The sequence below is a fragment of the Aspergillus oryzae genome, chromosome 6, assembly GCF_000184455.2.
Source record: "Aspergillus oryzae RIB40 DNA, chromosome 6".
In the NCBI taxonomy this organism is placed as follows: domain Eukaryota; kingdom Fungi; phylum Ascomycota; class Eurotiomycetes; order Eurotiales; family Aspergillaceae; genus Aspergillus; species Aspergillus oryzae.
The window spans coordinates 3,468,160-3,480,965 of NC_036440.1; the positions used below are offsets into that span (position 1 = coordinate 3,468,160).

The 12,806-nt window shown below is 47.1% G+C and overlaps 6 protein-coding genes across 6 annotated transcripts; 2 read left to right on the forward strand and 4 right to left on the reverse strand.

The window, feature by feature from the left end:
• Positions 1-377: 377 nt before the first annotated feature.
• On the forward strand, positions 378-1,546 carry AO090038000081 (uncharacterized protein; the record flags this gene model as incomplete). Its single annotated transcript, XM_001825008.1, has 2 exons — positions 378-527; positions 584-1,546. 2 exons carry the CDS (start codon positions 378-380, stop codon positions 1,544-1,546), a joined length of 1,113 nt encoding a protein of 370 aa, XP_001825060.1.
• A 1,390-nt stretch (positions 1,547-2,936) lies between these two features.
• On the reverse strand, positions 2,937-3,737 carry AO090038000080 (uncharacterized protein; the record flags this gene model as incomplete). Its single annotated transcript, XM_001825007.3, has 1 exon — positions 2,937-3,737. One exon carries the CDS (start codon positions 3,735-3,737, stop codon positions 2,937-2,939), a length of 801 nt encoding a protein of 266 aa, XP_001825059.3.
• A 341-nt stretch (positions 3,738-4,078) lies between these two features.
• Positions 4,079-4,909, reverse strand: AO090038000079 (fungal specific transcription factor domain-containing protein; the record flags this gene model as incomplete). Its single annotated transcript, XM_023238450.1, has 1 exon — positions 4,079-4,909. The coding sequence occupies one exon, from the start codon at positions 4,907-4,909 to the stop codon at positions 4,079-4,081; it is 831 nt and encodes a 276-aa protein (XP_023092988.1).
• A 972-nt stretch (positions 4,910-5,881) lies between these two features.
• Positions 5,882-7,382, forward strand: AO090038000078 (MCT family MFS transporter; the record flags this gene model as incomplete). Its single annotated transcript, XM_023238451.1, has 4 exons — positions 5,882-6,056; positions 6,115-6,221; positions 6,300-6,883; positions 6,953-7,382. The coding sequence occupies 4 exons, from the start codon at positions 5,882-5,884 to the stop codon at positions 7,380-7,382; spliced, it is 1,296 nt and encodes a 431-aa protein (XP_023092987.1).
• A 674-nt stretch (positions 7,383-8,056) lies between these two features.
• AO090038000077 (Rieske (2Fe-2S) protein) lies at positions 8,057-8,596 on the reverse strand (the record flags this gene model as incomplete). The annotated part of the gene is made up of 2 exons (XM_001825004.1): positions 8,057-8,311; positions 8,360-8,596. 2 exons carry the CDS (start codon positions 8,594-8,596, stop codon positions 8,057-8,059), a joined length of 492 nt encoding a protein of 163 aa, XP_001825056.1.
• Positions 8,597-9,555: 959 nt separating this feature from the next.
• AO090038000076 (uncharacterized protein) lies at positions 9,556-10,875 on the reverse strand (the record flags this gene model as incomplete). The annotated part of the gene is made up of 1 exon (XM_001825003.3): positions 9,556-10,875. The coding sequence occupies one exon, from the start codon at positions 10,873-10,875 to the stop codon at positions 9,556-9,558; it is 1,320 nt and encodes a 439-aa protein (XP_001825055.1).
• Positions 10,876-12,806: the final 1,931 nt, after the last annotated feature.

A 12,806-nucleotide genomic window follows, 5' to 3' on the forward strand; every position in this document is an offset into this window, starting at 1 on the left:
AGTATTCTCTTCACACCCTACCACAGTAATGGTGGCGCACTGAATAGTTAGGTGCCGCATCCCTTGATTTGAGACATAGAACTTCCCAAGAAACTCAATTATAACCGATGACTAAGCGCTCATAAGCTCGGACATGCTCGCACCTCCGAAGTATGGCTTGCCGTCTTCGAATTGAGTCCTTGAATTTCGGCTCTGAAACAGTATATCCGTGGATATCCTCAGATCCATCAAGGGGCCAACAGCCTCGATGCTATCCGGATTAGTTGGCTCGGTGAGCTCTCCTAAGTTATATAAACACTCGTCTCTTTCCCATCCGAGTGTCACATCAATCGTTCAATTACATACAAGTAGCAAACACCTCACTCGCCCAAGACAGCATGGCAATTCTGTTCAAGCTATCTTTGCCTATCTGGGCACTTGCAGTCGTCCAAGCTACCAGCTCGCACTGTAGTCACAAGCAGAGCTCCCACCATACTGCCGCCTATGACTTCCATCCGAGCCAAGCAGGCATTCAAACCGCTCAACTGGTAAGCAGTCTCCCCACCAGCTCAGCAGGAAATTTCACCACTAATGTAGACACTAGATTGACCCTCTGCCTTTGCCATATGACTTCAACACCTCCAACAGCGAGATGGCCGACTCCAGTAACTCCTGGTGGATGTCATCCTACCTCACGGGAAGTGACAATCACCAGTACATGGTGCTGTCCCACGTCCTTGCCACCGATACATTCGGGCTGTACCGTGGTGGCATATATGACATCACCGAACCGGCCTATAGCCTGTTCTCAGAGATGACCACCCAGAACCTTACGGCCCACAGCCAGGACGGCAAGTTCAACATCCGCACCGACGATTTCTTCTTCGGCTCTGCTCTCGCCAACAACTCCATCACGAAGCTGCGCACTGTATCAAATAGAACAAACCTCCAGTTCGATCTGACCTACGAGCTGACCGCCCCTGTCCTCTTCAACGCAGGTCTTGGTGGCCTCTTTCAATTCGGCCCGGACCAGACGGGCGAGTGGTCCATGCCTGCGGGAAAAACCTCTGGGTCGCTGGTCTTCAACGGTAAGAAGATTACTGTTGACACGAAGCGTTCTCAAACTTGGTACGACCGTCAGTGGAACGTTGGGCCCGCACCCACCAGCCATACTTGGACTTGGTTCCAACTGCACATCAACAATGGGGAGAGTGACGAGAAAGAGCTGGTCTCGTTGTGGATGTACGACAGCGACGTTAAGGGTCATCGTCAGTGGGCCACTACCCAGTCCAAGGCTGGTATCAACATTGTCCAGTCTGTTCCCACCGTTGAACCATTCGGCAACTCCTGGACATCCCCTCATACCAACGCCACCTACCACCAGGCATGGAAAATCGTCCTTCAGGACAGCACTACACTCACGGTTAAGACGACCTATGAGGACCAGGAGCTGTGGGCTGCCAGGGGCTTTGCTACCTACGAGGGCTTTGTCACCGTGAATGGAACTGACGCCGATGGCAAGTGCGTGACCGGATTCGGACTCGTCGAGATTCAGGGACATTTCTAAGCGGCCAGAGGCCAGCACTTGCTATCGCCATGTGGAGAACTATGGAGCCTCCCTGATAGTCCTGAATCATGGTAATTCAGACACTCATAATTACTGTCAAGCGGCGAGGTCACTGCAATTATTGATATATTTTTGTATAGTGACATAATGCTGTACCACTAAGGTCTAATCCACTTCATTCCATTATATATTCATATAGCTTCAGCTATGGCACGTTTCTATCCTGGAAGCGTTGACGTGGGAATTCTATTGCCTGATTGCCGCGAATTGGAGTATTTACAAGGACAAGGAGAGCTAGGTGCTGTGCTTTCTATTACTTATGGTACTATATAATCCTCCGCATCTAAGAACATAGTACATACGACCATAGGGTGTGGAGAACAGGGCTTCCCGTCCGCTCAGCCGTACTTAAGCCACACGCCGGGAGGTTAGTAGTTGGGTGGGTGACCACCAGCGAATCCCTCCTGTTGTATTTTTTGTGTTTTTTTTGTTTTTACACAGGGCGAGTCAATCGGCATAAAAGACATTATTGATTAATGCATCCAGAATAGATATGACGGGGCGTAAAAACACCCTCAAATCATGCTATACTGGACACACTTTGCAGGACCCTTCAAAGCTGTAACATTGACATTGGCATTGGACCTGTTGTTACATCGGTAAACTTTAGAGATTGTATCAAAATATACTCTGTACACACTGAATGAATGCCCTTATGCCCACTTGCTGCAAAAACCTACTTTCGCGGCACAAGCAAAGCACTGCTATATACGGTTGCACACCAGGGAAACTGTGCCAGGTGCATTCCACTGCTCAGGCAGCCAGGAGCACACATATCAGTCACAATCACAGTTTTTGACAATATGGTATACGGAGTTAATCGAACATAGTTGTAGCAATAGCCATTCAAAATATGCATAGTTTTCCAGAAGCTGTGATATTTGCCTTTGCGGCGTTAGGACATACAGCCACTGCGATTGAGCCCAGCTGTTTCCAAAGTACCCCACAGTCGTATGCAGACACGTCACAGAAGTTATATAAATCAGAAGCCGATATCACTATCTCCTTGTCAGGTGGAAGTAGTCAAATTAGGCATAACAATGTTACTGAAAATGCTAATACTAGAATATAATTGATTCCATCAGTGGCCGCCAAAATGTGACAAAGGAAAGATCACCAGGGGTACAGGACTTAGATAAAGTTGTATACTTATTCTATCAGGTATATACTGCATCAAGCAGCTCAACCACTATCAAATCAGGGCCAGCATGGGATAGAGCCAGAGGCCCACAACCCCCTTGGACCTTTATCAAGCAAGCCTCATGTGACACCCTATGTAACATTACTTATTTTATCTTGATTAGAGCATCCATTCCCTGTCCTGGGAGCATCAAGACCACGTCCAGTCAAATGTCTCTTCCCATGTAAACCCTGGCGAATAAGGGAAACTGTTCAGCAGCTCTGTCCAGAGCTCGGTGATATCCTGGCCCGCAGGATTGTTGGCTGGATGCTCATGAGCACACGGAAAGTTATCCGCTGAGGTAAAAGACATGTGGGCATGCTCCTCTGGGTCATCTGCTTTCCCAGTGGGCACTGTTTGACTTCCTGGAATTTCGGTTTCTTCAGATGAGAATGGTTGTGTTGGAAGGCCGGCACTATCATATGGCGTTGAAGTCGACGTTGGACCAGGATGGTTACCATTCACGTCCACAAATTCTCGCGGTAAGGATAGACGTGGCTTCTGAATGATACCTATTAATTGATCGAGCGCTCGGATCATGTTTTTCGTAGGCTCCCCCAAGGATCTCTGCTTTCCTCTCAGCATTTCGCATTCGCGAATCAAGTTCTTCCTTCTGTCCCGTGCACGAAGCTCATCTTTATCCCTCATAATATCAATGGTCAAGAGAAGCAGGGCACCAAACGAGTGTTGGTCAATACTGTGTGAATGGAAGGAAGGGCAAAGATCTTCCGGTTCGACTGTATGACGAATATTCAATAACTTCTCGGCGCAGCTTATTCCAAGATTGACCAAATCAGAGCAAGATGGATGGCTCCCTCCTCGAATAAGAAGTGGCCTTAGCAAACGGCCAAGTCGTGAGTATAGTCCAAACAATAACACATGCCTTTGCCGGATAATATAGGGGTGATGGGCAGCCAATACTGCTGTTTTATTTCTGTTTTCTTCATCCATCTGGAAGAACCATGGCAGGTTTCCCTCGAATGAGTTAAACCATCCAACAATCTGGCGGATCTGCTCGTGATCTGGTATATCTGTTCGTTGGTGGATGTTTTGCATAGAATCTACCATATCTCGACATAGCTCAGCAAGCTTAATGCGTTGGATGAAGAATGACATTGATGTTGGCTGGTCCTCGGGTAGCGAATTTGGGGATGGTCCGTCGGCACGGATATCGGCATCGTCTATGTTGAGGGGATATTTGACCGCCATAAGCTTCGGGTTGATGCTATATATTCCCTCCTGGCTTCCTGGGACACTAGCAACAAGCCTCGAAGCGCATCATTAGCATTGTCCTATGTGCAATTGAGATGAAAGGATCGAACAAACCAGTCAGTAGACGCAAGATGCCACCAGAGACGGCGCTTGAGTTCTGTTACAATGACGTCGTCATCTTCTGTTGGATGATGCGCGTCGAGGCGATGGATCTTCATTTGAATTGCCTTCGAATGTGCGATACCTCTTAGGGTATGGAACATGGATGATTGGCCTTCCGTATCCCATATTAAGTACGTCATGATCAATATTGTCTGCAGAGATATTAGTGACGACGAGCGTATTGCATCTGGCTGCAATAGTGCAAATATGACTGCCTCCTTCCATGTATTGTACCACTTCGACGCATCCTTCAGTTGGTCAGATACTGAGTGGGAGTGTGAATGGCAGACATAAAAGGCGCTGGATGCGAAGATGGAAAGGAACAAGATAATCGTTTCATGTAACCCCATCATCGATCCCGATAGTTCATCATAAGTGGCCTCCAGGAGAGTGCGCGTGGAAGGAACATGAATCTCGCGGTGCAGACAGTCCGCAGTCTGAACATAATGTTCAAAAAGTAGCCGAGCAAGATGAATATCAGGCAGAAGACTTTGCAGGTTTCTCCACTTGACATTGTTCGGTACATCGGTAGTTGGTGGGTCATGATGCTGGAGTGTTTTGGCAGATGCCTCCCCAGAAGCCTTTCTGTCATTAAAGAGAATAAATTTGGGATCGCTCATGGATATCCCCCTTGCTGGCTGCTGTCGTCCAAAGCTCGGCTCGGTAGCAGAGTGTGGATTAGAAGCAATGGCCTCAAGATTGTCCCATGTCTTGGGACTGTCTGCTCCATGATGACTTTCTGCTAACATACAAGATGGGGGACTAAATTGGGGTGTTCTTTGGAACTCCTGTCCTAGCCCGGAGGTGGAAAGGAGAGCGCTTTCTACTCTCTTAAGGCGGTCGTTGATTTCCCGAACATTTCTTTATCAATCGTCTTAGTAATGGCATAATACAGTGTTAGGGTCTCGCACCGTTCCAGGGATACAAGTTTGTCATCTGGGATAAGACTATGGTGTTGCTTCTCAGATGGGTCCTTGCTCGAACCTAAGGAGGACTGTACAGGTTTAATCACTTTCAAAGGGCGTTAATCCTCTTGCGTCAGGCAAAATCACTTAAATTAGACACAGACTCGAAGAAGAGATATCTTACCTGAAGCATATTCGCATTCAAAGCCTCTGGAAGTACAGTTATAGCACGGCCGTTTCTTGTCGCACCGAACCTTTTTCAGACGGCAGAACTCACAGGACACGGGCTGCTGCCAAGCACTGCGCTTGGGAGCTGGTCCGGCTTCTACAGTTGAACGCTTCATCACGTTCAGGGGGTTTTGAGTGTCCAGTTCCAAGCTCTGTTGTACGATGTAAGATTGGCTTGAAGTCTCCACGGTCTCACTGTCTTGGTGTCTCGCGCCGTGATTGGCCCACTCGGACCTCCGCGGGGCTCCGCGGGGCTCCACCCCGTCCTCACGCCCTACCAGCCGCTTTGCTTAGAGGCATAAACAGCTAAATTATGAGTCAATGGAATCGGCTTTGGCACACCAAGTTAGATGGATGTGTCGTAGACTGTTTTGTTTCTCTGTGTATATAAAAGTGCCAATCTAACCCAGTCTTTCCTCGATCACTAGACTTGAGAAGCTTCATTTAACACCTCGTTTTACAAGCTTGAATTTCCATTGAACTGTTGTACCCTATTTCCTTTTTGGTGAACCCCCAGTGCTACTTCTGAGCTCACTTTGAAAGAGTTACTTTGTCTATTCCCTCTCTTAGTGTTCGCCAACTGCGAGGATGGACGACACACATCACTCAACCGGTGCAAGTCAGAATGCGGGAGAGAAACAACCGACCTTTGAATCAGCTAAAGTAAACGAACCTCAGGAATTTCCTGACGGGGGCTTACGGGCTTGGCTAGTGGTTTTGGGGGCCTTCTTCGGCCTTCTTATTAGTTTCGGCTGGACGAATTGTATGAACCAAAGGAAGTCCCCGGGGGAGAGAGAGAAGATTAACCCTTCATCACACAGGTGTCGGCGTGTTTCAAGCCTATTATGAGACTCATCAGTTACAGTCAAAATCCCCAAGTATAGTGTCGTGGATCCCTGCAACATCAATGTTCATGATTTTTATTACTGTGAGTGAGAGGCTAACAGATAAGATCAAACACCGAATCCTTAGACTTCTCAAATGACACTAACACTCCCAAATGTAGGGACCTGTGGTTGGAAGGCTGTATGACAATTTTGGGCCGCGTTACCTCCTCTTGATAGGGGCCTTCCTGCATGTGTTCGGTCTCATGATGACGTCCATCTCATCCCAGTACTACCAGTTTATCCTTGCCCAAGCTATTTGCAGTCCCATTGGCGCGGGCATGGTCATGTATCCTTGCTTCACCTGTGTCACAACATGGTTCATGAAGAAGCGTGCCCTGGTCATGGGTATAGTTGCCAGCGGATTGAGCCTCGGTGGAGTGGTTCTACCTATCCTAGTAGATCGCTTGATGCCTCAGATAGGTTTCGCGTGGACCATGCGAACATGTGCGTTTCTAATGTTGGCGCTATTAATCGTCACAAATCTCACTGTGAGGCCAAGGCTACCTTCGCAACCAAAAAACATTGGTATAATGGCATTTATCCGGCCTTTCAAGGATCTTCCATTTCTTTTAACAGCACTTGCCAGTTTCTTCTATTCGATGGGCATGTTCATCCCAATCACATTCATGGTGACCTATGGCAAATATAGGGGAATGTCAGTTGAACTTGCCGGGTATTTAGTACCGATTTTCAATGCAGCGAGGTATGTACATATCACCCAGCATTTCTGTCAGCCTCATGGATAAGAAACCGGTTAACCAGGCAATGATAGTGGGATCGGCCGCATTCTTCCCGGATATGCAGCGGACAAGCTAGGCAACTATAATGTCTCTCTTTGTGCTGCATGTTTGTCCAGTATTTTCGTTTTGGCTCTGTGGCTCCCTGGACAAGATCAAGCGACGGCAATTGCATTCGCTGCTCTCTTCGGTCTAAGCTCTGGCACCTACACAGCGATCAGTCCGGCTCTGGTGGCACAGATTTCCGATATACGGGAGATTGGAACCCGATCGGGTACGATGTATGCTTGCATGTCCGTGGCCGCATTGACAGGTAGCCCTATTGGAGGCGCTCTCATCTCGGCTGCAGGGGGGAGTTACTGGAAACTGCAGGTCTTTACGGGGACAATGTTGGTAATGGGGACCATTTTCTACATTATTGCCAGGATGCATTTGGCCAAAGGAAAGCTGTGGATGAAGGTATAGTTTTTGCGTCTGGGTATACACAACTGTTGCAAGGTCATAATATAAATACTTTAATTTTAGATCTTTAGTATGAATTATACTGGTCTTTTTCATATATCATAGACTAGATCAGGGCTTAGGAGGAGTATTAAATGAAAACTGGAGATAACGAAGTTAACAAAATCCATAATTACTTTTAACCAGAGAGCCCTTCATTCCTAGCTTCTGTACGTCATTTGTAGGAGTCGTTCTGTGGACGGCCCTTGCATTGCGCGAGCTGTGTGCTAGTATTACAGTTCCCTCGCCAAAACCTATAATGGCTGATGTCGAAGAATCCGCCGCAGAGACCAATATTGCCGTCAGACTAGTGGAAATAATCCTCGGTCCGTTCCTTTCAAGCGTAACTACCTAGAGTGGCCCGAACGAGATTGTGGATTCCGAGAAATTCACCATACCGATAGTCACCCATCACCGTACATATGCACGTTCCAGTTGACATTCCTCTTCAACGCCTTTCTCCAGACCCCTTATCTGGGGGCCAATAAGGGACCTGATTCTCAGACTGGCGCTGGACCAGGAGAAATACGGAAAGTGGAATATTCTCTCCAGCTCAAGGTCGATCCGCTTTGGGAGTGAAACTGCTTTTTCGCAGTTGTTGAACATGGAAAGTCACGAAAGCGAATAAAGTCGTCGTTTTAGCCGATTCGCTGCTTCCGCCTCACCCAGACCTCCTGATCGGTGCTGTCTGCAGACTCATCCTTAGCTTGGGGGTCACGAAGTTGCACTTCCCACAGCTTCAGCTTGTAGTTGCCACGATCTGCTTGTCCAGAGAAGATATCAAAGGACCAGCCGTGTTTGGGACATGTCAGTCCTGCACTGAGGGTGATGCCAAAGTCTTCAATGTCAAAGAGGCTGCCTTGTGAAAGTGGGAATGACGAATGAGGACATTGCTGGAAAGGGTCAGTTAGAGCTAAGAATCATGTCTCTGACTCACTTACATGGTCAATGGCATGAATCTTGCCTTTATATTTGAAAATAAGTACTTGCTCCTTCAAGTCCCCTGGTAGGTCAATGTCTGCTTCAACCGGAGGGCCGATGTTTGTCTTGGGGATGTTGAATGCTTTGCAACTTGGGGCAATCGGAGAGCAGTCATTGTCCAACTGGAGGTCGGGAAATTCAGAAACAAGGCCTACCCGGTGCCAGGCTGCCTGAGACCGTTGAACAAAAGGATTCATTGCGGGTCTAATAACAGGTTGTGTTAGCGACATCGGGAAGCGCAAGCCTGGCAGATTGTTATCGGAAGAGATAAGTGTGCACGTGACATATTATGCCCTGCATAAGGTCGCGCACCATCGCGAAATGCCATGGCTGATAAGCTTTTAGGCACGGCATTATCGGGGCTATAATTTTAACCGGCTCATATCTGCTGCTATTGCCTCGGTTTAAAAAAGAGGACAGCCTGGATTAGCGAGCAGTTCCAACCATTTATTCATCACAGAGATCATAGATAAATAAGACTAAAAATAGAATCCACCAGAGCATGTCATAAGATAAACTCCAGGTACCTAGACATCGCATGCACAATAGACCTTCTAGTTAAATGAACATTAAACAGCTGTGAAACATTTTTATGCACCATGTGCATGCAGGGTTTTTATGACCAGTATTTTTGTACAGATGGAATGTCCTCAAAGTTTCGGTAGAAAGTGAGACAGAAACATGACATACTGTGTTTTGAAATAGAATGATCAAGGATAATAGCCAGAATTATATGCCGCATTCTTGTTCGGAATATAGTCCTAATATTACCTTTATTTAGGACACTTTCCCCTGTATTATCATCCAAGGAATATATAATGTTGGTGGATAAAGTGTTCAAGGCGCGACCCTTGATGTCATTGGCATTTTGGTAGAGTGGGCATTAAATATAATTATACTGATTGTTACAAGAATAAGTTGTAACAGAGCTATACTAGGACCACAGCTGCGGTATTCGCTAAAGAACTGCCGCTTTCCATGGGAGCCCCAGCTATAGAGACGTATTTGAGTGAATCATAGGACTAGATGCTGCCTGCAGTGCATAGCTTTATCTTTCCTGCTCCTTAATATAATTTTCACTTTTGGAATATAATTACTTGTAGAAATGCCGATTTAAGTATGGTAGCCAATATCGAGTCACTGCTGTGTGGTTCTCCTAAGCATAAACAGCTTGCGAGGGTACAACATGCTTATGGATATGACCATTGATAATAATTGCATGCAATCTCTCCTGTTTTTGCAAAATCTCCAGATCAGACAGAGGGTCTCCATCCACCAGAATCATATCCGCATAGTATCCCGGTGCTACCTTGCCCAAATCGTCTGGGTATCCCATCATCTCTCCTCCCCAAGCAGTTGCAGCAATAATACTCTCCATCGGGGTGTAGCCAAACAAGTCCACAAGATGCTTCAGATCTCTGGCATACGTCCCGTGGGGCGCCCAGGCAAAACCATAGTCACCACCGGGCATGACACGAATTCCCCTTTTGCGCATCTCTTGCATCGCCTTGCAGGCTGTGTCCACCTCGTACGTAAGGCCTTTTTTCGCTGCATCCTCGGCGGTCAAGCCCCATGGAGTTGCTTCGCCGGTGCATGTTGTATAGAAGAAGTTCAGAGCTGGAGCGACCCAAACATGATCCTTCTTTTGCTCTAGCATGTCCATTCCCTCTTGATCGATGAAGCTAGCGTGATAAATAACGTCCACCCCAGCTTGGAGGGCAAATTTGACGGATTGGGCACTTCTGGCGTGTGCACAGACACGTTTCCCCCGGTTATGCGCCTCATCTACTGCGGCTACCGTCTCTTCCAGAGTGAAATATGTTTCCGTGCTAGGCATTGTTAGGTGGATGTCATCCCCACTCATGCTCAATTTAATATTATCCGCCCCGAGCATAATGAACTCCCGAACCTGCTTTCGCATCTCATGTGGCCCGTCTGCATTGCGCGAGATACCAGGCACAATTGCTCCCCCGGTGGTTGTAATCTCAGGTGCATTCGCCAGAGTACGTGGACCTGGAATCATACCGGATTTGATGGCACCCTTGATCGCGATATCGAGCCGAGGTTGAGCTGAGGCTGCCCCGAAACACATGGTATAGCCGCAGTCGAGGTAGGTTTTGGCCGACTGAGCAGTCGATAGGACATGTTCTTCAAGTGGCGCACTTGTAAGGCCGTCGAGAGTAGGCGAGTCATTAAAGCTGAGATGGGTGTGGGCGTCCATCAGGCCAGACATTAGTGTTTTCTTGCCTTCGCCCTCGATCACCAATGCGCCGCGGGCGGCTGAGTCGCTGACATCGCCCACGGCGGCGATACGTTCTCCTTCGATTAAGACATTTCCATGGCAAGGGGCCCGCCCGGTTGAATCCAGAATGCAAACGTTTTTGAACAGGATCTTCGACGGGTCCCCCGGTTTGTGGTTGTTAATCGTGATATCGGCAGGTGTGGGCCGGTATGGCTCAACAACAATGGATCCCATGGCTAAATGATAATTTGTTTTACAGAGAACTTGGAAATTCGGCAATCAAGTTGGGTCGCATTTATTTGATCGTCAATCAATTTTTTTTGATTACACATCGTTGCAGGGATCAGGCGGGGTTACATTTGGTTGCATTAAATAGTGCGTGAAGATCGCTTCGACACGCAACACTAACCCCACAGCCTTTGTAATATTAAAAGTACTTCCACAATTGCTGCACCACCTTCCACACGTCCTTTCTTTCCTTTTCTAGATCCTTGAGTTCGATGTCTACCCATGGGAGTGGGCCAAAGATCACAGATCAGCATCAGGCGTCAGTGATATTCTTGGGTTCAACAATGAAATCATTTCTGTCCCTCTTAATAATCCTTATAATTTTCCCCTAAAGTTATGGTGGCCTTTTGTCACTGTATAACTTAGAAACGGACAATATTGACCGGCTTCTAAGAATATTGCACAATAGGTCTCTCTATAAGAAGTTTATTCAACCAATATATCTAGATGCAGCCCAGAAGGAGTCGCCGTTCAAGTGGTGGCCTTACCTGCCCAAGTTTTAGATTTTTATAGAGGCTTTCAGAGTCAATTGACAATTGGGTCTATCCTAACCACCCAGCCAGTATGTTCCATATTCTAGTCTCTCATTCGTCGGATATCCTCGCTCCCACCGATCGCCCATTATAGATGCGGGCATAGATGAGAAGTACTCTTAGGCAAACACCAGAAATAGCCGTCAAATGTGAAGCGAGTGCTGACTTCATGCAAAATTTTGAGGCAGTCAAAAACGCTGGTGCACTTATCTCTATATCTGACCTTTCCCATTAGTGACGTATCTTCTCAAGAGGCCTTCTGAAGAACCTTTGGAAACAGTTTACTTTTATTCGGAGCCGCGATCTCTTACTCGTGCAGCATTTCTGCAGCCAGTGCCCGGTGGAACATGCGATTGCAAGCCAAGGACGAGGACGTCTCAACAAAGATCAACGAGTTTGAAGGAACCAAATGACCACCGATGCAGAATCTATGAAGTCTAGATCTCTCTATCACATGACCCCGCGCAGAACATGGTCGAGCCTCTTGGATTCGAGTCTAAATTAAAGCGGGCGCTACTTCCGCAACCCGACCCGAAAACAACCCTAACCATGATCTTATGATAGTATGAACGAAGCTTTAATCATTAAACCTTATAGAAGAATATGGTACAATGTGAGTTACTTGCGAATACAACTATGGGCTGTAGCAGGTATTAAAGTACGGTAGGGTCTCATGATGCAGTTCGCACGGACCACGGGTTCACAACCATGGTTCAAAAACGCCCAGACAGATTGAGTAAATCTTCCTAAAATCTTAAGGTTGTGGATTTGATCAATGAGGGTTAGTATATCCCCTGTAAGGTCTAGCCTTAGACTGAGTTTCGGTGGCTGTGATCGTCCCCGATCTACCGCTGGTATGGTTCTGGGCCTTTTAGCCTTCTTGACGTCCACCACTAGAGTTAACAAAGAGGCCTTACCAGCCTGCCGGGTGCTAAATACAGCATCTAAGTCCTTGGCATTAAAGAGTTGCTGGCGTGAAGGATGTTCTAGAGCGCCTTCCAACAGTATTCTTGGATCGTCTTAGTTTGTCTTATGACATTGTCAAGGGGCTAGTCGAATTGCATATCTGCCCAACAAAAAACGTCAAATATACGTGTGTCCTGTACCGTGGACTTGTATGTGACTTGCACCAAACTCTCCCTTCTCTGTGACATTTTATTGGGGTTAGTTCTAGTTTGCTATTATAATAAATGAGCTGAGAGGTTCACGATGGTCTAGGTCAACCCAACCCTGGGTGGCTCGCAAGTTTAGGTGTTGTTCTAGACTTCCTCAATCATATCGTAGAACTGCCGAGGCGGAATACTCTAAGGTATAAAACAAGGATCATGTATCTATCCTGATATA